The 25,181-nt window shown below is 36.4% G+C and overlaps 1 protein-coding gene across 1 annotated transcript in view; it reads right to left on the bottom strand.

The window, feature by feature from the left end:
• Positions 1-5,625: 5,625 nt before the first annotated feature.
• The window catches only part of tmem8b (transmembrane protein 8B), a 52,163-nt gene continuing 32,607 nt past the window's right edge, over positions 5,626-25,181 (bottom strand). The window contains exons 11-13 of the mRNA XM_008418052.3: positions 20,485-20,631; positions 13,317-13,433; positions 5,626-8,539 (exon numbers count right to left, since the gene is read on the bottom strand). Of these exons, the coding sequence (XP_008416274.1) occupies positions 8,204-8,539; positions 13,317-13,433; positions 20,485-20,631 (600 nt within the window). The 3' untranslated portion in view covers positions 5,626-8,203. The remainder of the gene's footprint in view (positions 8,540-13,316; positions 13,434-20,484; positions 20,632-25,181) is intronic.

Genomic DNA, 25,181 nt, shown 5'->3' with positions numbered 1-25,181 from the left:
TTTTGTTACAGAAAATTGTTCCCTGGTGTTGTGTTTTCCCCTAATCCGTCATAAATGCTGAATAATCACTCATTTATATTTGACACATAACTTCACACTTTCACAAGACCAACGGGGAAAGTTGTTGGTTAAAGATCATATATATCGTGTAACGCATTGATTAGAAACTTTAGTGCCTTTCCCCTTGATTGTTGAACTGGAGTTTCAGAAGAAAATCCAGAGATTGGCAAAAACGTAAAGGAAATCACTGGTACCTTTACTTGTAATTACACCGATCTTCTCAGCATGTCATTTATTCTTGATTAACTTTTTCCATAATTATGGACAAACATTTGCACCCTGGTGTGCATCTGGTCAGCCAAAATGAGCCCATATTTCCTGGTTGCTATGCAATCATGCAGAACAAACACTGGACTTGATGACTTTCACCAGATGGTTGCCTAAACCATTACAGATTGACCAGCGTGTTTAATAATGAGAAACAGACATTGAGAATCAAATATGTTCTTTGGCTTCAAACTCATCACAGCCTGGGTAAGATTATTGGGTGAAAACGTCCATTTGCTGTCAATAGAGTAGATTTTTCTGCAGTTTATTTTTGCTACACACATCTTTGGATGGCTCACGGATATCTTGCAAGAATATGTGGGTTACACCGATGCTTTACAAATGATAAATTGTGAACTTTCATTTGATCTTTACTTGTGAAATGGCGGCCAGATGATTGAAAGAAAAATACAGACTGAAGAAGAGGGACATATGGTCTCTGCCTTATGGGAATTATGTCTCAAATGAATGGCGTTATCCAATCCTTTCATAAAAATGCCTTAAAGAAGAAAAGTAAAGAAAAGTTTTGAGCCCAGTTTGAAAAGAACAAACAATACCTGTGTCCTGTGGGAGTCGATTCCACAGGAGTGGATCCTGACAACTAAAGGTCCAGTCTACTCAGGCTCAAAAGGCAGCCTGAGAATAAAGCACTCTATTGGGTAAAATGTGCCGCTAAATCTTTAGCGTGCCATGTACCGTGCTGTGAAAAATTATTTGCTCTCTTAGCACAACCCTTCTCTTATCCAATTTAACAAAACATCTTTGCACTTAAACGTTTCAGATCATTAGATTACTTTCAGTATGAGACCAAAAAAAAAAACAACAAAAAACCCTGAGTGGATGGCTAAAGTTGTTTTCGAATGATGACTTAATTTATTTAAGGAAAAACGACATTCAAATTACATTAACTACGGTAAGCCACATTTTGTGGAAAGCTTGGTTCAATTTCATTAACCACACTATTAGCCTGATTTACGGTCAGACCTGTACAAGAAATCACTGATCTGGAATCTGTTTGACAAAAAGGAAGCAGTTTTACACACAAGATAATGTTTTCAAGCCTTTTTTTCTGTGAATTATGGTGAATTTCCACGTACAACATGAGTTAAGGACAAGCTGTTGCTTACTAAATTAAATAATTCCAACAATTTGTGATATAAAATAAGTTTGGTGACTCTGTCTGGAGAAAGGTGCTCTTAAACTCTGTTTCTCATACCGACATATCTACTCATTTTGTTTTCCCTTTTCCATTGTAACTACATACCTATAAATTACCTATAAATTACTCAGGCCAATCCCATACATCCACGAACAGATAAACTGAACGATGTTTGATGCTTCTCATGTTCTCTTTCAGGTTCTGTTTTGTTGGTTTTTTTTTTCCTGTTTTCTAGATGTTTAAGCTCAACTCCTGTTTGGTTTTTCACTTTCTGCTTTACTCATAATTAAAGCAAACACTTTTCCAGTTTGCTGTGAGAGTTTAGGTACAAAACAATCATTTTACTAATGAAAAAAGATGGGTCCAGTTAAGCGGCAGAAATATGGCACTACTACTGGACAGAAAATGATTGTAGAAGAAGCTAAATACAAATAAAATGTTTTTTTACAAAGAAATTGAAAGCCTAAAATGTTTGGAGGTGAAATTTTAATTTAAGATGCTTTAAATTTGTGCACATTTTCTCTTGAATTTCTATATCTTCATTTATTTTCCCTTGATCTTATGCTCTAATAAGAGAAATTGCTGTAAATATTCCTTGACTCTAAGCCTCTAATTCTTATTTTTATTTTTTTACCTTGGGTTGAATCTGCATGTTTCGACATGCCTGTCACTTTGCTCCTGGTAAAGCTACATTTTCCCACTGGGAGAAAATAAAGATTATCCCTATTTCTGCACTACTGTGTTCATAAAGAATGACAGAAACGTTTGAGACCACCTTTAATAAGTCAAGGTGAATAGAATCTATTCAATCTTATTCCGTGGAGGAAGCAGTTCAGTTCTGCTGTTACTGAACAGGAGAAGCCTTTTTTCTCCACCACCAGTTTCAGCCATACTCTAACTGAGCGAAGTAAACAAAATGCCTAATAAAAGCTTGGCTACAGATCTGCAACACTTTGAGAACAATCGCCTGCCATGTAGTCACCCTGCTGCGATGTCGCACGTGCATTGCTTGTGTTTTTAAGCCCATAGTGGCAGGTTTTGTGCAGTAGATCGATCATATCAAACACAAAGCAAATTAAAAAAAAATGCTTGTTTGGAAGCAGAGTCATAGTTTACAAACTTCTCTGTAGCTTCTATATTATTAGCCACCCATTAATCTATTGAGACCATGTCTTCCTCAAGGCCAAAGTCAAATCGATTAAACATCCCAATACTAGTCTTGCTGAACATTAAACTGAAACAATTAAACATGGTTTATTGAATATAAGATCTTTCTCTTCAAATAAATTATTAGTTAATGACTTGAGGATAATCATATTGGTGTATTTAGTCTCAAAGACACCTGGCTGCAGCAAGAGGAGTAGGTTCATCTAAATTAGTCAACTTCTTCTAATTAATTTAAATGTTCACATTCCTGGGAGAGGAGGAGTAGCAACCATCTTTCAGTCAGATTTATTGATTAGTCCCAGGCCAATCAATAGCTACAATTCTTTTGAATAGTTTTTCTCATTCAGATTGCAAAGCCCTCAAACCATGTCTGCTTATTGTTTTGTTTCATTCACCAGCCACTCACTCAATTTATAGGTCAGCTTTCTGATTTCTTATTTAAATTAGCGTTAAAGAGTGAAAAAGTAAATACAGTGGGGATTTTAACATTCATGTTGACGCTGGAAGTGATAGCCTTAATGTAGACTCAGTTGGTTTTATACAAAACATCCACAAACCTTAGTCTTCATACTCTGAATCTTATGCCGCCGACATACGGCATCACTAAGTCTCAATAAATAACAGTATTTCCTCATAACTCTGACCATTGCTCGATAACCTTTGACTTTAGACTACGCCACCCTGAGAGAAATTATAGTAGATCTATAGAATATGTTGCATTCTTAATGTCCTTTCTGTCTTTTTAGTGAAGTGATTCAAAGCAATATGTTGGGTTTTCTTATGTATAACAGGAAGTTTGTATGGTTTAATTGAACAGACATTTGTTTTTCTGTAAAGTGACTTAAAATGACATGCTATGAATTTGTTCTATATAAATAAACTAAATTGAATTGAATTCTTGTTTTATTAATATAGAATTTGAATACTTTTCTTTAGGGCTGTGGTCTCAAACTGTTCGCCGTGAGACAACCTTTACACGTATCTCGGCTTCAGCACACAAAATGCGAAATCATGCTATTTCTGGAGCATTATTCTTGCAATAATAAAAAATCAGATGAACATGTGGAAGCCAGTATGCAAAACACCATGAAACAAATCAAATAAACATTATTACACAAACTTGTATTTTGACCCCGTGTATTGTATTGTATATCAGCTCTGAAGCCCATTCGTTCAAACTCAAATCAGCAGAAAATATTGAAACGTAAACTGTCCAGCTGAAAACGCTCTCGTGATGTCCGGCTGTTTTTGAGAAATATTGTATGTTTGAGAAGAACCCATGAATACAAACAAGGTGTTTGCTTGGATTTTATGTGATGTTTAACTACATAAATACCCACAGTTTGAAATTTTAATATGTGAAACCTTGTCATCTGGGTCTGATTTGTCTCATTAGGCACAGCTACAGGCCTTTTATCTGTACCAAGGGGTGCGCTCTCCATTCGAGATACTGAGTTTTGTATTACAGGAATTCCCATTACTTTGCTTTTTATGGACATCACTGAGAAATAAAAATATACAAAAAGCATTCATATTTAGATTTTGAGCAGATTGAGGGATCTGAATTAATATTTTGGATTTTCCTTTTTCTCTTTTGTTATTAAAATTATCATTTCAGAGATACAACTTCGATTATTTGTTTCCATTGAAAAAAAATAGCAAAGAGGGCTATTTTGCATTTCTTTTTGATGAACATATGAAAGCAAATTTGTGTGTTTAATATGTAATCCTCCATAAATTACAATACTACAAATGATATCAAGGTATGATTCATCTAAATTTTATGAAAGGCATAAGGCATTTAGCATTGCTCACATGGCCTCTCTCTTATTTAGGGCTAAAGCCATACACTGCTTACAGATTTGTCAAGGGGAGAAAATATCTGCGGATAGAGGAAAACAGTAAATATAAGGACTTTGTTTGGCCTGATTCTGTCATGTTTTCAAAGCTGAATAGGCAAACACAGGGCAAAAATCTGGTGTAATTAGCTGCAGTGGTGGTGGAGTAATCCTGCATCTTATTCCGGGAAGAACTTCTTTGCTTACAAAAGCGAAAAGAAAAAGGATGCTATTTATTCTGGCCGATTAGTATGCATGTGTGTGACTTATTCATAGCTTTGGATTTAAATACTTGCTAAATTATATAAAAAAAAGAACCCTAACATTGATTTTTTTTTCTTTTTACAATTTTTATTATTCTAATAGGAATAGACTGACATTTTTGGCAAATGTGCTCATCTACTTTATTGCAGAGGGAAATCGATACCGCTCCAGCATTTGCTTGTTTGTTAAATTTGAAACTATGGCAACCATACCTCTAAAGATTTTTATTTGCTCTGTCTAACCAGCTCAAACCGAGCTGAGCCGTTTCCCCTCGTTTCCAATCTTTTGTTCTCTTCTAAAAGATTTTTTTTTTTGAAGCTGTAGCTGTTAACATCGTGAGAGCAACGGCAGTCCCTGCATAACATGAGAGAGGGCGAGTACAATTTCCCAAATGTCAAACTATACCTTTAACAGCAATCGTTTCCTCCATGTGTGACATCAAGTCCAGGTTCAGTCACCGCTTACCTTGTACCAGGATGTGCATTGCTAAAATAATAAATCCTTTCAGCCTTCCTGAAATACTCTCGTAACTATCTGGTGCGCACAGGAAATGATGGATCACACCGAGGGGGAACATAGCAGAGACTCATAAAAGTCTCACAACTCTGCTTTTTCTTCCAAAAGGAAGGAAAAAAAAGCCACATATCGACAGCTTTCTCAGGAACTGCCTTCCGTCTGTTGCTTGTATAGAATTATTTATCTCCACTCCTGCTCTATTCCTGAGAGGATGGCGTTGACAGCATTTCATCCCACTGTCTGAGAACCACTGGCTTCCATTAGGGCCAAGAATGGCAATGTGATGTCTTAGTGAGAGATTTCACCAGTTGTGCAGTGTTTAAAAGCTTTGAGAGCAGCAAAGTGATACCGAGGCAAAGAAAGAAAACATTTATTGTTCATGAATGTGGTGTCACAGAGGTCCTGTCAGAAAAAGAGTGGCGAGGAAAGGTCTACGTCTGAGGTCTCTTAAAAGAATAGTCCGTTGTTTTTGAAGCATTGCTTTGAGGAGTAGGTAAGAGTAGTCATCATCTTAAGTGGCCAAAAAACAAATCATTATCAGTTTGGAGAATCAACTTAAAATTATCACGAGGGAGCCGAGCTGAAAGATTTCCAGAGAATATTTCCATTATGCATACAAATGCAAATCCTTACAATTTTAAAATAGTTTCTTGAAAATGTTTGCATGTTTAACCCCTGTGTGTTAAATGTTTGTGGCACGACGTTTTGCAAAGAAACAGCAGCGTCTGCAAAGGATCGTTCACAACGTATGATAGGATGATAAGAAAAAAACAATGCTGGATAAACTGATTAGAATTATATTTGGAATATACCAACGGATATTTTCTCCACTTGACTGTGTGAAAAAGCAATGCAAATTTTAAGAAATTCAATTTTAACAAATTTCCAGAAAAGCAGTATTTTGACTTGAATATTTGGACTTTTTCTTTTTGAGAAAACTTATGTAATCCAGTAATTTTTTTTTATTGTAATTTGCCTTTTATACCGCTAATGCATGTCTGAACTCCTTGGAAAACAAAAACTTACTATTTTGTGATACAACTATATCATGAATTTTCTGAACAATTTCAAAATTATTTATCAAACGTTAAATTGTGATCAGAATTTTACAAACTTAAAAGTCACTGATTACATGGATTATTGTTGATTACAGCACAAAACTGTTGTAAAAGTTAATTATTCTCCAATAACTAAATATACAGGGCACCAGACTTATGTGCTAATTAGAGTTATGGAAACAAGAAAGAGCAGTAACAAAACTGTTTGACTGCTTTAGCATTTTTATGTGGTGCCAGATATTCCCTCTGGAAACCTTCATGGCTAAAAGTGCCCCATGCGACTCCAATAGACTCACATATTTAATTTCCCTGCCTTTACCGGAAAAAAAATGCTTTCTGTATTAACATTTCATTTGGAAGAAAAGTAGCTATGGTCTTCTATTCTACTGGATTCCATCAAATTCAAGAATGCAGATTATTGTGCTGCTGCGCTTTTTCTCATTCTGAAATGAAATATGACAAATTTTTATCTGGAATGAAATGTGAAATAATAAAATACGTTCTGTGAAATGTAAAGTCTGGTGTAGGCATGTATCACTTGTGTAATGGCCCATTACAAATATTCCATGTGTATTGATGAAATGTGCCAAATCAGTTGCCGAGTTATGGTAGAGCAAGTTGTATTGTTTTCTAGGATGTTTTCCCCATACTTAATGCCATGACTATCTTGGTGAAAATGTAATGCTTTACTGCTGATGAAGGGTTTAATGAACTCGTTAGAATATTGGTCCAAGTTCCCTGCTGTGTCAGTAACCGTAAGTATTCAACATGACAAAGTTAAACCATCGGTGCAGACAGAGTGTCTGCATCATGTAACATTTAGTAATGTCTCGCCATTGCTGTATCACTGGTGTAGAATATATATCAATTAATTTGCAGTGGTGAAAATATGCTGTATACGTTGAAGGTCAGAGTTGTGACATGTCCAAACAATAACTATGGCATTGTGACTACACATGCTGCAGTTTCACATAATTACAAATCTGAATCCAAGCTAAATATGTGTGACAGTGTGAAAACCATATTTTTCACCATTTGTCAGAATCGGAACTGATGAAAAATTGACCATAAAGGCTCTTCCTCTTCTAAGAACATTTTTCAGTAATTCTCCAACTGAGGTCCCTCAGAATGCATTTAGCTGTTGGTAAGAGGTTGACAAGTACACCTTACAACCTCATTAAAAAAAAAAGAAAAACATCTATAATTTTAAGTATTCCTGCCTTTCTCTTCTCCTTAAGGAGGTTTGGTATTTTTTTTTCCTCTAAGAACACTCAGCACATTCGTGTAAAAGTGATACATTGCATTTGCAAAAGACAGTCTAACATTCCACATGACAGCTAGGTTTTACATTTGTGATGCCCATTGTTATAAAAATTTACAGACCAACATTTTTGTGTCTCAGTGCAAAAGATATATCTTAAAAGAATTTCAGAAAAGCCGTGCCCTTGGTAAACGTCCATCTATGTCCACCGTTTACCAGCAACCCGTACCTTCCTTCCCACACCACAGCTCTTGGCCTGCTTACAAGACCAGCAATAAATAACCAACAGAAGCAGATTTACAGTCACCGTCAGATAGCAGCAGTGTTTCAGCTTTGACTTTAAATACATATTCACAAGCAACACTGTGTCACTATACACCCACAATTCATCAGAACTTCAACTATAGATAATAATTACATACTGATCATAATTACCATGACCATTACAACAGAAAAAAGAAATTTCAGTGTCATATTAGGATTTAAGTATTTACATTTTTTTTCCTTCTTCCTTTTTTTAAAGTTCTGTGGCTTAATTTCCATGTGTGAATTTCTGCAGTAAAAGAAGGCAATGAAGTGTCTCTAAGGTAAAAAGTAGTGAACGTGGAGTTTATCAGCTGGTACAGATGCTGTTGATGGTTATGATGCCTGGGTCCACCAGGCCCAGTTCCTCGTGTTCGTTCACGCACAGCTGATAGCCGCAGCCCCGCTTGCGCTTCAGCGGGGTCACCTTGGCGTCTGGCTTGGCGCGAGGCGGCAAAAGGAAGCCCACGCTCCCTGCGATCAGCATGTGCCATATGCTGTGGATGTAGAAGTAGTTCTCCTCCGTCTCCACGAAGGCGTACAGAGCCACAGCGGATGTGGCGATCATGGTGCCGGGGAACAGGAAGAAGACCCAGCGCTTCCAGGTGGGCGGGTAGCAGCGCCGGCGGCGGATAGTGCGCACAGTCTGACGGGATCACCAAACAAACCATGTCAATGCTGCTGTAAACTTTATGTTCAGAAAATACTGAGCCATATTTGGTGTCTTTTTTTATTTTAAATATAATGCTGGCATGAATCTACAGAAAGCCACAAATATTCATTTAAATTACTAAAATTAAATCTCTATAAAAAAAATAAAAAATAAATAGCATTTTCACAATAAAACTAAAACAGAAAAATCTTGTCCATCTTCCTTTCTGTTAGTTTCAATTATATAGAAACTATTAGATTATTTCACATCATTTGGGAAAAAAAGTATGTGGATTAAGCTATGCTATAAATAAACATACATTCTCACTCATGTCACATCTAAGCATTTCATATCAGGTGCGCATGATTAGACCGTCACTACTTTTGTCCTGTTTAAATCTTTTACGTTTGGTTTTCTTCTGATTGTTGCAGTGAGAGAGAACTGCACATGTTTATCTTTTATTTGACGAGTGCAAAGAGGAAACTTTACACTCAGAAAAACGTGAATGCTAGATTGAAGTCTGAAAGATAGAACTCAAAACTTTTGGAATAATGATCATTAGACAGGTGAGTCAGAATTATTTGCACCTCAAGAACATGTCTGTCAAGAACCTCGTGTCAGCGGTGAAGCATAGAGCTGCAGCAGAACCTGCTCAGGTAACTATTGTGGAAAATGCCTAAGCACGGCACAAAAAAGCATAAATGGACTTGCTAATATCCATATTTATTTCTTTTCATGTAGAGTGGCCAATTCTGAGACAGGTCATGGGAGTTGTAGCTCGCACATAATTAAAGTAGGATTTTAGATAAGGACCAGTTCTAACTTGAGGAGATGAGGGACAGTGATTTTTTAATAATCTCCACTTGTGTTGTTCTGAGGGTTTTGTATTCCTCACCACGTGCATCAGACTGATCAGCAGGTGGATTTGACTTGTTAGTCAGTCTCTTATCTATCCTGTCATGTATCCTCATGTTTTGTTTCACAGTAACTGGATATGGTGTCTCTGTTTGTTTTAATCAACAGATTGTGCTCATTTGTTCCCAGAAGCGCCACAATCACAGCACAAAAACACTTCAACATTTCATTTCACTCCATCTCTATTTTCATCAGCTCCTGAGCACTGATTACTTGCATTTCTTAAAGATCTTCCAGAAAATGTTACCGTGAAGAACGGCGATGTTATCAAGGGAAATGCGCGCTCTACATTAGACGCAAAAATAATTACAAATACTCTTGCAGGAAATGGCTGTGATTAAGTTATTATGCAGAATACAGTTTAGATTGAAGACTAATAATCTGTGTGCAATGAAGTGAAAAACAAAATGTATTTTGGCTGTTCTGTTCCCTTCTGTGCAGCATTGCATTTTTTTTTTTTTCTGTTAAAGCAAACAATTCTAAACTGGGAGAGTCTTTTCACGCTCCAGTCAGAGACTTCATTTAGTTTGGAGAAATAGGGATATTTTGGAACTGACTGATCGGAACCGCTCCCCTTCCTCTTACTGCTAATGACACCCCTACGCAGCGGCGGCGGCAGCAGCAGCAGCAGACGCTCTGTGCCCTCCGCTTCACTGATCTAATTTGGTGGTGTCTGGGAGCATTCAGAATGCCAAGCTTTGCAGAAACATGACAAGCTGAAATGAAAGGGCTCTTGTAGAGAACGTGTGGCGCTCAATCCGAGAGGCGCAGCGCGGAGGGAAGACTGTTGAAATGCAGACGTTCTCAGCCGAACAGCCTATAAATTATTAACTGTCATGTAATCAAAGCAGTTGCCCAGGTTTATCTTTAAATCCTGCGACATTAGCAGTAGATCCAAGTAAGTTTTTTTTTTTTTTTTTTTAAAGAAGTTCAGTTTTGTAGCTAGTTTTCATTTGTCAGGGAAAGATTAGAAATGCTGTCTCAGAGTTTAGACTTTTATTATGTTGAGCTTGTCATAATACACAAAAAGCTAATGCTTGGAGTTTGTATTTGTTAAATTGCACATGACAACATGACGTTTATAATTAAATTACAAATATGCCAGTGCCTAAAGAAAATCGACTGAAAAGAGGAATCTGCTAGTGTTTGGTAAACCAGTAAATCGACCTTTTAAGAAAGATTTTAAAGCACAGGAGTCTTTGCAGTATACAGTTTTTTTATGGCATATTTCATAAATTATCGCCTACTTTTATTGGCTTTATTGTCCATTTAACTTAGTTGATAAGTTTAATCTTGGAGGGGCAGGTGTTCAGCGTCATATTTACAAACCTTTCATCTCACCAAAAGGTGAGAGGAAATTCTTGCCTCAATTAGTATTTTTGTCACAAAATTTAATCATATTAAATAAATAGATTTAAAAAGTAACATACTCCACAATCATTCATGATGGTAGAACTGGTCCTTCTCACTTCAGTTTCATCTAAAAAAAGATTCTCCTCTGCGTTTAGCTTTAATTCATTTACACCTGCATTATGTAAACCTGCAGGTAGAGCAAAGCTGTGCTTTTGTTTTTGACTGGCTGCACAAGGACCTCTCTGGTTTTGTCATTCAAACAGATATGCTAGAGATGCAGGATGCAAACATCTAATGTTGCCAAATCATTAAGCTTGTTGCCATATACAGCAAGTACTCAGACACGTCTGGCAACCAATTTACAAAACAGCAACTAGTGACCTGGTGTATTTTTGGAGTGTGGTACGAACGTTTAGTCTCTTATCAAGAAGAAACAGCTGCTGCCATGGGTTGCTACCTCATTTCAAAGCACTCACAGGTGGCCCAGTCTTCATGCAGCTGCTCTGCTTTAGCGCCACCAACAATAAAGAAAACCTTTGGATTTTAAGCAAAATCAAAAACAGCATGTTTCTGTGCTTTCCGTGTCTCTTAGATTTTTTAAAATGATTCCAGTGGGATCATAATCAGCTGATGAGTTGGACTGATACAACTGGAGCGCTCATCATTTTACCTTCACACCGAAACAGACGATGTTCAGCCGAACAAAGCAGGACCAAATGTAGCAGCAGCTGTGGTGAAACTGTGGACTCTGGCCGAAATTCTACATCAGATTTGAACTGCCAGAGTGATCCAAGTTTATGTCAATAACTGCTGACAACATTAATGTGCAGTATTAAAATGTATTCCAGAGGTCATACACATACAGTCATCAACAATGTAAGATGCTGCACACTTACAGTGCTCATTGTACGTTTCTATGTGGACTACAAAAAATGCTAATTTAAAAATCTACAAATTAGTATATTTCTAGTCTCTTTTGCTGGCCGTGTGCTGGGAAAAAGGAAGGAGGCTTGGAATTTCATTTAAAGGAACATTTATTTGTAGCTCTATGCATATTACAGAAGTTATTTACTCGATTTCTGAGTAAATAACTTCTGCTTGGTATTCCCACTGTTTGTCTGCAATTTCACATTTCTTCGCACATAAAAGAAATGTGCGAAGTGTGCACTGGCTTAATCCACCAACAACATCTGGAATTGTCTTAGTGAAATTGTCACTAAGACAATAAAATTGTCTTAGTGACAATGACAATAAATTCTTCTGATTCTTCTTTTTGTTCAATGTGACCACCAGATAGTAATGTATTTAAAAATATGACTGGGTTATTGTTTGATGTAGTCAAGTTGTGAAGTAGAACATGATAATGGATCAGTTTTAGTTTTAGATCAGGGTTTATTGGACTTTTGTAGAAACAGATAATTAAAAATTATATGGAGAGAGGTATGAATGTTAAGGAACAATCACAATCTGTACTAAATCTCAACTAGATGTATTAACTTGCAATGTTTTTGGTGATTTGTTTTGCATTGAAAAATAATATCTGATTTTGTTTTGGATTATAATAATGCTTTGTCCTCTTTGTGCTCAAACACAAGACTTTGCAGGGAAGATTTAAATGCTCTTCTAGTTTCAAGGGATCCTTCAGCAAACAGTAAACTAACTCTCACAAACGAAACTCCTACATTTTATTCAACACTTGTTTTTTTCTCCATGGAAACAACAAACTTGTTTTCAGACTCGCGTCTAGAGGGGTTGGTGTTAAAGGCTCTATTTTATTTTCAAGAATCCTCCCTGAAAGACTATTATTTTTATCTTCTCAGTTCAGGGAGCACATTATGACTCGAAGAGTCAGTGAAAGTACACGCAGAGTTATAATGGAACTACAAGCCATGACTAATACCCCACAGGCAGAAAAAACTTTTAAAGCCTCTTCCATGCTAATGTAAACTACCTATGTTGGTCAGAAACTCTAGTTTTTATTCACACACACACACGCACACACACACACACACACCCACGCGCACACACACACACACACACGTGTTCTAGCCCTCAATTGGCTTACATGATAGATTAAATGCTTTAACACCTTCTAGCACATGGAACATTAGGAGGACAGCACAGAAAACACGTTTCTTCTGCATGTTTGAACCAGCGCGGCTTTGAATGTTAAGCACAGATGCGTTGAAATAATTGTCTTTCATCCTCTGGGAAAACCTCTTTGTAATGCATTCAGAGCTGTGTAGATAGCTGTGAATCTAAAAGACGGGATTCAACTGTGCGGCTTCCAGAAATTCTTTTCAACAAATAATTTTATATAAAGCATTACTCGAAGTAGTTCAAGGCAGCTTTTATAATCCATTAAAATAAAAAAAAAGACACCATCACCCATCTGATCACATCTATTTCAGAATTTTTCCCCCAAGTACAATGAAACCTAATGGGGAAATTAACTTGATTTAATGAGAAATGGTCTGAACGTGAGCAGAGGAAATCCCCTTACCCATGCTACAGCCATTATGCCCAGCGCGAACAGGCTAGGTCCCAGCAGGTTCCACAGACCGTGACGGTCCAGCTGCAGAGCCATGGACAGAGACATCGCCCCCAGCAGATACAGCACCTTCACAGGATAGAAAAAAACACATACACACACACAGATCAATAACTGTCCCCCATAAACACTGTTCAAATCATCTCATCACCAATAAATACAAGGATGATTGTGTAGTGAGGCAAAAGCACGTCTCCTATCATTGATTGGTCTGAATTGTAATTTTTTAGAGTAGTTTGTGCAAGATAATGACTTTACTGAATTTGTTTTCCTGCAGATTGTGAAAATATATAAAACGGACTAGAACTCCACTGTCCTACAATACATTGTGACAAATGGAACAGCATGATATTTATTTTAGGTTTTATAATGCTAATGAAACATTTGTTCAAGATTTTCCACCGTGTTTCTGTAAAATTTGTCAAATTTTTCAAAACGATCAGCAATAAAGAGATTTGCTTCCATCTCTGCTGTGGTTGCACACTGTAACCTTGGAGGTTTGGAGGACAATTTGCTCAACCTTGTTTTAGTAATTTAATCTCTGGAGTAATGTGGTCTCTCTTGTAATTTTTTATATCTTTCTGTATTTATCAAGTTTTATTTAAATGTATTAAAATTCTGGTATAAATTACCTCATCATGGGCATAAATGTCAAATTTTGGGTTCTGAATAATGCCTTCAAACATTTCTTTTTCAATATTGGAACTAAAATAAATCACATAATTTAAGTAATGTTTAGAGGCAAGAATTAGATTTGAGATACAGAAGTCACACATTTTCATAGCCATCAAAGACCTGACCTAATTCTAGATGAAAATCTGAATTATCTTTTGGTAAAACATTTTAGGCTCACTTAAAATTGTTTCCTGGTCCTGACTTTTAAACAATAGCCCACAACACCCTTAATGTTAATCTGCTTCGGCCAAACCAAAAACCGTTCTGATTGAAATCGTTGTTCTGCTGGACAGCCAATTCTTTCTCATTTTAATCTAGCAGACCCAATATATCACCAGAAGATGACAGGAAAGTGGTTCGGATAATGAAAGTTAATCCGCAAAACTCTAATGTCCAAACTCATCATAAACTACTGACAGTATTTACAGAGAAGTGAGTGTAGCATCGCCAAGGACATTTCTGAATTTGAAGTTGTCCGCATGGGAAAGCTAAATGTTTCTGGAGAAAAATTTTATGGTAGTTTTATAGTTTGGAGAGAAAGTCTGGGGAGTTGGCTAAGATGAAACTTCAGATATGGCACCGACCTCAACCCAATTGAAAATGTATCAACTACGATTAAATGTCAGGTTTGTAAGACAGAGTAAACCAAAGTAAACTCTACCTTATCCGATTAGAAAAGTGGCTACAAAAAGTATGTTTCTGTCAAATTTGGTAAGGCAAATCTATTTAAATATTTTTTTTGTAAACTGTATTGAAGTATGTTGGTTAGATTACAATTTCAAACTTTCTAATGTTTGTTTTTAAAATATCATTAAAGTGAGTGACAGTATCACCCGTTAACTTTGGAATAAAATAAATGTTCAAAATTAATGTGAAATTTATGCAGATTATGCATCTGGTCATTTTTTTGTGTTTATGTTGTACTTTTTATATTTTTAAAATTGTTAGTTACCTACAGACAATAACCGATTTTCACAGACATAAAGAAAATGATTAAATGTCTTATCAGTTTGATTCATCAGAGAGGCATCGACTTCTACCAAGTTGAGGTCAAACCCTAGAGCTCCTTTTAAAGAACCTAAAACATGAAAAAAATGTACAAGGCTATGATAGTGGAAGGCACAAAATAACAGTAGAAATAAAATATGAACACTAAGCCCCATGCAATAGATAGTAAAAGTTGTTTTTTATTCTTGTTTTCCCCAATTCACAATTCAAGATAAAGCCACAAGATAAAATGAGAGTAGGGGCGGGGGGAAATCAATATGTTGTATACACAGGCTTTAGGAAGACTTTAGCCTGCATTCTCGTGTCTGGTGGACAATGTGAGGAGAAACCAGGGAGTTTGGAGCTGGGAGGGGGTGACCTGCCTGCAGGAGAATACGACTAATTGACACAGACCAAGGAGAAAAGGAGCTTTGCGGTGCAGCCTGAGGACTCTGTGCAGCCCGATCATCAGTCATACCGCGTTGCTGGATCATACAGAAATGCCCAAAAATGCATGCATTGTATACAGGCATGAATGCTCATGATGCTCATAGGCAAGGCTTTTTTTTTTACTGTAATGAATCATTATCAGTCACTGTGACAGATGAGCTAAAGCAAACTCCTGTCCTCTGGTGTTAGTCTATTTTTATCAGCAACCCATATTTTCATGCCTCGCAATGTACAGTAATATGTTCTGATGTGTGTGCGTGTGAATTAAATGGCACTGCAAGAGTACACTGCCTTACTGGGCAAAACATGTTCCAAAGTCAGTTAAAATTTAATAAGTGGGAACATGGACAGCACAGGTTTCAGGCTAATCACATTATTTATTAAATGTAGGGTCATGGAGCTAATTAAGAATTTAATAATGTTAGACACCTTGTGTGTAACCTTTGGTAGGTCGTTGCTCTGATTTTATTGGTTTTGCATGCTCTTTTGACCTGCTTCCATTATTGGTTACTATGACTTAACAGAGCTGATTTGTTGAGCTCTTTAAGAATAATCACACAGAGTGACTGTATGAGATGTATTGTAGCAGTTTCTTTTTTCTTTTGCTTCAAATCAAATATATTTTTACCAGAAATTACAGTAAATTTATATAATTTGCATGCTCTTGAACAGCTGTGAGCCTGGAGTTTCAGGTACTCCTTTGTATTCTACTTCCAAGAAGTCAATCTTTCTTCTAAGGTTTTAATGGTCTTGAGAGATATTTTAAGGTTCAGCTAGGGTCTTTTGTTTGGACTTCAGTTGCTTTTTAATATTTAATCATCAGCCCAGGCTTTTCTGTAGGAATGATTACCAGTTTGATCAGCTGATTTAGTTGCTTTGAAGTTTTGTCTTTTCGAACCCTTGTAATTTTGTTATTTGAGTACATAAAACAAGTCGTCTGCCTCAGGGCAGTTTGGATTAACTTTGTTGTGCACTTGGGCTAACAAATGATACATTAATTTAATCTGGTAATTTTCTGCTGCAAGACTTTCTGCACCGTTTTCTGACTCCCAAAATATCTACCAGTAGGGGGTCATTATCGCTTACATTTTTAACCAATATATCCTTGAAGAAAATTGTAAACAAAATCATAAGCTTAAGCTTTTTTCTTGTTATCTATGTCCATAATTCATTAGGAATAACAAAGTATGACGATCACAAATAAAAAATACTTACACATAAATTTAGAACAAAATATATACCATGATCAAGATGTTTTTATGCAAATAGAAAAGTTACAACTATTCCTCCTGCTTCTGAAATGACATATATTGGAATATTTGTATCAATAACATCATTTTAATCATTGTCATATTAGGGTAATGTTTACATCTTTTATACTCTAATGAGATTGCAGCAAAGATCTTAAATAAAGATGCGCTAAAGGTAGAGATTTTTTGAAATAAACACTTATTTCAAGGAATCTGTTTTGTGATGCAAATTATTTGCACAGTACTGTATTATCAATAACAGACCTGACAGGCGGACAAAGAAACACAAGACGCACAAGACTGATGAAAATCAGATCATCTGGCTAATTTTCTCTAATTATTAACTATTCATACACCGTTGTAACAAAAGGCCACCAAATAATGTAGTCACTACAATCTTTTATTACTCCAACAAAGATAACTATTATTTTCCTTCATATTAATAAGACTGACTAGTAACCTTTAGCAAACTGAGATTAACAAATGACCCAGAGCACTTTCTGTTTGCAGACTGGTAAGATATTCTGCTGACAAATTTGTAGGAACTTTTAAGGCTTTGTGAATCTCAGATGAGCTGCACACACACATGGACGCAATCAGAAAATGAAAGGTCCTTTACCCTCTACTGCTGCGGCAGTCCTAGACATTGATAAACACACACACACACGCACGCACGCACACACGTGCGCGCACGCACGCACACACACACACACACACATGCGCGCACGCACCCACGCACGCACGCACGCACACACACACACACACCCACACACACACATTGTCTCTTTTCAAGTACACAAGCGTGCACGGTTCCTCTTGCCAGTCCTGACATGTGCGATTTGATTAGTGGCTGCATACTGCAGAACTAAGCAAAAATGAAAACCCGAGAGGACAGCAGATGTTCATACTTTCCCCCCGCTCACACCTCCCCGTCTCACCACCTCCAGCCTCCGCCCCCACCGCCCTGCGCTTCTCTGTCTCATTTATAGACAGGGACACACATTTACACTCACACTTTCCCCTCCAACTGCTCCATATTGGTGTGCAGCCAGGGGGTGACCCAGGGAGAAGGTGCACCTGTTAGTGTTTATTCTCTGCAATATGTCAACAAGCCGAGAATTTAGAGCCACACTACGTAGATTCTAACGCGACTGATCTCTTAATTTATAACAAAGAACGGAGGCATATGCGAGATTTTTCTACGCACAGCTCTGGAGAACTCTAATCTCTCTTTGTTCTGGCTTTTATTCGTCTCATCACCCATTGACACTGCAAGACAACACAAGTGGAATGCATTGCTATCCAAGGTCTGATTACAGATAGTTGGCCATTTCTATCTGTCCAAAAATAATTGTCAATTAAGGAACAACTGCTTGTTTCAGTAAATACCTGAGCCAATTAGAGCATCTAAAGCTGGTGGAATTTGGGAATGCTCCGTGATGTATGTGAGGATTTTTATTTAAAATGATGTAATGCAGGATATCTGAAAAATATGAGAAGACAAGCATTTTTCAACCAAAGTTTCTTTAAATGAAACTTTAAATGAAATGCTAGACAAAGGGCCACAGTGACTGCAGCTTGCTCTGCTTGCATGGAGCATAGAGTAATGTAACATTGCCCCACTCTTGCCTAATAACAAATAGACTACCAGCAAGCAATAGCTTGATTACACATTTCTCTTCCTTAAAAAAACAATTCCTTCATTTGATTTCTTTTAATAAATGAATTTTAATAACTTAAGACTAAATGTGTTTTCAAGATGGCTTGAAAACACATTTACATAAAGTAAAAATGGAATAATGTCTTGCACAGCAGGCACTTCGAAAATATAAGACCAACTTTAACAGGTGATTTCTAAAAATATTTTCTTCAGTCTATAAGTATAATAAAAAAATATTTATATAAATCATGATGTAGAGAGAATTATGCTTAGTTGTATTTCAGAGCAAACAAATATTTTCACCTCTAGAGCAAAATTAGAACTTTTCTCAAAAATCTGCTGCATCCAGTAAATATTTTACCAAATGTATTTTCTATGTTCTCTATAAAAATACAAAATGCATAGAAAATTAGATTACATCACACAAACCTTAAATCCCTGAACTGGCCTTCAGTTTGTAAGATACAAAATCATGTTAATTATCTGTAAGGGATTTAAAGATGCAAGATCTAAATTTATTTCAGAGTTACCGGTTAGGTTTGACAAGTGCAGAGCCCACAGAGACCCGCTCTCTTGACGTTCCCTGGAGGAAAACTAAACAATATTAAGGAACATTCAACTTCTATGTTCCACAGCTAAACAACTCCCTGAAATCCTAAGATGTGTAGAAACTGTTGCCTCCATTAAATCAGGACTGAAAATGTTACCGTTTACTTCAAGTTACCATTCAGTGCATAAGTGTTTTTATTGGATAATTTCAATCATGTCTAACCTATTTATGGCCTCGAAATATGCAATTTTATACATTTTTATATGATGTATATTTTGGTTTATAACATACTTTGTGTTTAAAGTGCGGCTCTCTTATCTATGTTTCTTTTTTTTAAATTACCTTGAGCATGAATGGTGGTATACAAACAAACCCACTTTTCTGCTTTGACCTGCCATGCTATTCACACAGAACTAGACTGAAGGTAGACTGATGCATATACTGAAGTGATGTCAAAGAATCCTTATTACAAGATTGTTACAGCAATTCGTATCAGGCTGACAGATCTGCTGTGGGGGTGTAAAAAAAAACACGTCTGATCAATGGAAGAGGTTAAAGTGATGTTTTTCTCCATTTTTTAGCTCCTGATTACATGGTGTGATAAATGACCCGCTTTTGGTTTCTCACTCATAAAGGTTTTACTGCAGTTTTCGTAACTAGAGTCATTTTTTTCTTCATTAATGGTGTCAGTACTCATTTTTATAAATGCGTGCTGTGTGTGATAATGACACTCAAAACCCATTTAATGGACTGTCCTGTCGCGTCTCATTTTATTTGTCTAATTACGGAAGCAGCAGAAAAAGCTGTTGCCCGAATACACCTCTGCGTTTATAGATACATATCTTTCAACAATATTTTTTTGCATAAACGTCCCTGCACCAAATTAACAGTGAAAAACAGTATGCACCAAATTTGACAAAAAAGTAAAACCAGTCATTTTGGTCTGAGAAAACTTTCTGTACCAAACAAAAAATCTTTTTTTTTTTTTGTAAGTAGCCTATCAAAAAAAATGTTTGCAAAACCCATTTTCATAATTAGCATGAAAACCTCTTTGCTTAATTTAGGGACTTTAAAGCATTTGTTTTTAATCAGAACTGCTCAAAAGTGTGAGTCAAAAAGATTTGATAGGAGGAGTGGCAGATGAACATCAGCTTTATTTCATTTTATTTTCTAGGTATTGGGATTCTTATGTTAACCAAAAATGCATACAACTAACAGAAGACAAAACTAAATAATATGACACCATAATTTACTTCCTTTTGATTTACCCAATTCCTCCCAGTATTTTAAAGATGGTTTAATTTTCAGCAGTTTCAGATTATTATAAAAAAAATATTTCAATCACATTTTATACACCAAGCAGTTCCCTTTTTATTTTTATTTTATCGCAAACATTGGTAGTGTTCTTGACATTTAAAACACAAAAGTTTTAAAACAGCATTTTCTTTCTTTTATGACAAGAAAAAATATGTATTGATTGTTACAAAAAGCCAAATTTCCATAAAATTACTTATTTGTTGATTACTTAGAAATACAGTGCAAACATACCTGCTTGATGATGGATTTTAGCCTTGCCATAGCAATAACTGTGACCCACACTGACATAAGGGACCCAAGGAAGTCACAAAACTGCAAAACGTCATACTCCATGATGCAAAAGACAACGATACCAGGCTGGTCACATGCATGGTAAAACTGTGGGAAGAGACAAAGAAGACAGCTGTTACACCATCAAACTTCTAGTTTTTGCTTTTTATTTTTACTCTGCAGTTTTTAAAATTTAACATACAGAAATTGACTTCATCTCTCTTGATAGAACTAATGTCTAATAGACACACTCCACTTTCACAAAAGAAAAATCCAGCATGAACTGCTTTTCTGAAACTCGACTTAAGTTCTTTGCCAGACTTAAAAAACCGTTTGTAAGGGAAATTGGACTGTAATTTATCAGCTTTTGTCAGCTTTTTTAAAAGGAATTTCTCCAGAGCATAGAAAAGAAAGATCTGAAATGGAAGCCCCATCTAACCATATGGCTCCACTTCCTTAAAATAAATATACCTGTTGGGAAACTAACACAGCCTCATTTTTTCAAGTTTTGTCATGTCACAACCATAACCTCTAAGTACATGGCATTGTGAATAAAAAGTTAGAAATGATTTTCAATTATATAAATTGTGTGTGTGTGTATATATATATTATATATATAAATCTGAAAAATGACAGATTTCAGAACCTTTTGGGGGGTATTTCTCTACCACTATTACGTTTTTGAAAAATCTTTGCTCCAAAATATTCCAGGCTGAATCAGATTGGATTCCAGGGTCAATATTATATTTTTCAAGTCTCACCTCAGATTCTAATTAGGATTTAAAATTAGACTAGGATTACTTAGGATTTAAACTTTGACTAGGCCATTCTAATGCACGACAGATGCTTTGATCAAACCATTTTGTTGCAGCTGTGTAAAATGATAACTCAGCATCATGAATCAGTTCTGACCAGCTCAGGTGTCACTGCTGAATAACACCTTCTTCCACCTCTTTGAATTGTTTTTACAAATCAGGACAAATCAAAGACGTGAACTTTAAACATCACTTTGTTTCTTATTAATGTTGTTCCCTAAACTCCAAATGAGTCAGTTGACCAGAACACTGTTAGTCATGCACTATGACTGTTAGTCATGCACTATAACTAACAGTTGTCTGGTCAACAGACTGACTCATCTGAGCTGAGAATCTCTGAAAAACTTTCTGCAAGCCTCATGGCTACTTCTAGAATTTGAGTTTCTTTTCTATAATCTTAATGTTCCTTTGATTTTTTCACAACCTTCTCCCTGACCTGTCTGCTGTGCTCCTTAGTCTTCACGATGCTCTTTGTTCACCAACATTGTTCTCTAGCAAACTTGAAGCCTTCACAGAAAAGCATCATTTATACTTTATTTATTTATGCAGGTGTCATGACTATTTACTCATGAATTGACTTTCAAACCTAACTGATTGCATTGAATTGTCTTTAGAAGTACCACATTGAGGCCAGTTGAAAGCAAATCATAGACACACTGTTTACATTTTTATTTGCAGGTTCACTGAAAACCATTATATTTTCACTTATTTTTTGCATTTCATATGGTTTTGTTACCTTTTTAGAGATGCCCGTCTTATTTTCAATCAGAAACAAACTTCTTGGGTGAATAAAAATATTTTTAGATTTAAATTTGACAAGAGGTATAAATAATTTTGTGCCCAACCGTATTCATTTCCTGTACAAACAAAGACTAGAGGGCCAATGTTGTTTCAGCTTTGTACTACCTGCTCTGAATGGCCACTCTACTAGCCTGTGAAGGACTCAGAGAGAGCTTGTATCATCCATATGTCACAGTTAGAAATTATGCTTTTTCCACTTATACAGATAAACTCTAAAATTGTAAAATCTGTTGTAAGTTTATAAATGATACTGATCAAGTTCCAGTTGTTGCCAACACCAATGCAATCAGGCTGCCAGCACAGGGTAGTCATGGCAGGCCTCCTAGCAGTCCTAAGGGACTGGGAATGCACTGTGTGTTTTGGATTCTCGGGGTAGAGAGCTGTCAGACACCCAGTAAACTGTAATCTGTACAAGACTGCCTACCGTTCCTGAGTGCTGACAGGGTGAGGAATTGGTCTTCATGTGGTGTTGTTTGTTTGGGCTGCTGGTTGTCACTGATCTTCCTCGCTATTTGAAACTTGTGCTTAAAATAATACAGTAGCACTCGCTAAAGGTTGCCCTACAGCAAGAGGGTTGTATGAAGCCTTAAGGAGAATTTGATGAGGGGCCCACCTTCCTATTGACAGCATCACCACCTCTAACAGTGTTTCAACAGATTTGGTCAAATCTGAGAGACTGAGCCATTTAATTGGCTGAGCCTAAAAGCAATCATGATGATTGGCTGTTATTTGCTGTTGATATGTATTAGTTAACAAACCAAGCTTCAACACAAAGAAAAAGTTAAGATTTCAGATTATCACTAGGCAGATTGTAATCTGAGCTGAAATTGTGAAATCAAATGTAATAATTTTCTTACTGACCAAATTGAAAATTTCAGATCTATGTTTCGTGTTGAATTTCAAACATTTATGGGAGGCCTCTGATATTTTGGGGCTCTAAGCGGCAGGAATCGCATTTGCTTTGTGCTCTGGCAGGGGTTTTGTCAAGATCAGTCAAACCTGGCATGCTTGCAGCAAATGACAACTCATGTCTTTTTTAACAGGGTCCATGCTCACAAGAGCTGCTATCCAGGCTCTGATCAGGTACCTGACTGTCAGCACCTGCAGTAGCAGAACCCCAAGACAAGAGTCAACAGCAGAATGAGCAGTTTTACATTAATATATTAGATCCGGCATTTTTTTTTATGGGTGCAACCTACATATTCAGCTCTGCAGCTCAACAGGAACATGAAAGAGAAAGTCATGTGTGTACTTCAAGGAGTGTAAGCCTGGCCACAAATTCCACCATATCTTTTGGAAATTATAAAGAAATACTTTGAGTTTAAATGTATTTAGCTGGAGAAAGTTTGAAGGATATTGATTCAAAAAAAGTAGCAGAGGAAGAAAGACCATTTTAATAATTGCAAGAAAGTCTAGGAAGTAAATCTACTTCTGGATATGCAACAGGCGAGTATAAACTGCATTGGATTATTAAGTGATTTGCAAATAATAAAATTCCATGTTGTGTAATTTGTTTTGCCCACTGAGCCTCATTTCTGAAACACATTTCCTGTTCTGGATGCTTTCATGCTTGTAACATTTATCATATATATATATAATTGGTCCTGATTTTCAAACAACCCTCTTTGTGACTGTAATTCGTTTTCAGTTTACCACCGTAAGCGCTTGCATAATGTAGTCATCAGCACTGCTTTTGTGCCAGACTATCATTAGGTGTCAATCAGTAGAACAGCATGAGTCCATTGTTAGGAACTGTGTGAAATTACCTGCATGCATCACTTATGTTTATATGCATCCAAATACAAAGAACACATTCTATGATGATGATTTTAATCTTCAGAACACCACTCAATTATTTAGTTTTTCATGTCTTCTTTAAAAGTGTCTGAATATGAATCAGCAATGAAGTTTCAGAGAGATGTAAAAATATAGACTTCAAACCAAACGTTTGAAGTGAAAACACACAACCTTTATTTTAACTGTCTGACTTTAAATTAGGCTAAATGTTTAATGTTTTAGGTCAGTTAAGAATATTAAACTAGGCTTTTAAATTGTATGCCTGGGGTTAAACCTTTTGAATGACTCATCCTTCCTGACAGGACTAAACTGAGTTCAGTTTGCAGGTTGCATTACTCACACAAACTTTTTTTTAGCTCTCCCTTCATTTTTTCTATAGGGCTGACATCAGGGCTGTGGGAGGGTCACTGAAAAACATTAATCCTGTTGTGCCAAGGCTACTTTATAACAAATTATGTGGTTTAATATTTAGCCTCATTTTCCATTTGCAAGACCAATTTTTACCCTAGATTTGCCTCAATATCCTCACATAATGTTCTTTCCATCTTTTGTGAGAAGTGCACCAGTCCCTCCTGAAGCAAAACACCAACACACTATGATGATGCCACCCATACTTCACAGTACAGATGGTATTCTCAGCAGTTTTTTCCTTAGGCAATATAGTCAAACACTTCAATTTTAGTGTCATCAAAATACAGAATATGTTTTGGGGTTTTTTTCCCCAAAAAGGTGTACATTTGTCCCTGTGTGGATTTACAAACAGCATACTGGCTTTTTAAGTTACTTTTGGAGTAATGGCTTCTTCCTCTCTGAATGGGCTTTCAACCGCCATGGGTACAAGACACACTTCACTGTAGATAAGACACATCTCTTAGCTTTAGTCAAAATCTTCACAAGATCGTCTGCTTTTGCCATGTAGCTGATGCATTTTGCTCCACATCTATCTCTGCACTACAGAATAAATTTCCTTCCTTAACAGTATGATGGCTGGAAACTGTTATGCTGATTATGCTTGCATAAAATTGATAAATAAATTAGAGTGTGCCACCTTCAGGCATCTTGAAATTGTTCCCAAAGATGAACTAGACTAGTGGACGTCCACAATTCTCTGATAACTTGCTTGATTTGTTTTGATCTTTTCATAACATCACACAGGGAAGTAAAAATTGTGAGAGCATTTTAAAGCATGCAACTTCTGAATCAAAAGAAGTGATATGGACATTTTTTTTTAAATAATAATAAAAA

The sequence above is a fragment of the Poecilia reticulata genome, chromosome 9 (assembly GCF_904066995.2).
Source record: "Poecilia reticulata chromosome 9, P_reticulata-male-v2, whole genome shotgun sequence".
Lineage (NCBI taxonomy): Eukaryota > Metazoa > Chordata > Actinopteri > Cyprinodontiformes > Poeciliidae > Poecilia > Poecilia reticulata.
Note: the sequence above shows the minus strand (reverse complement) of the source record. Positions and strands in the feature narration are given on the sequence as shown.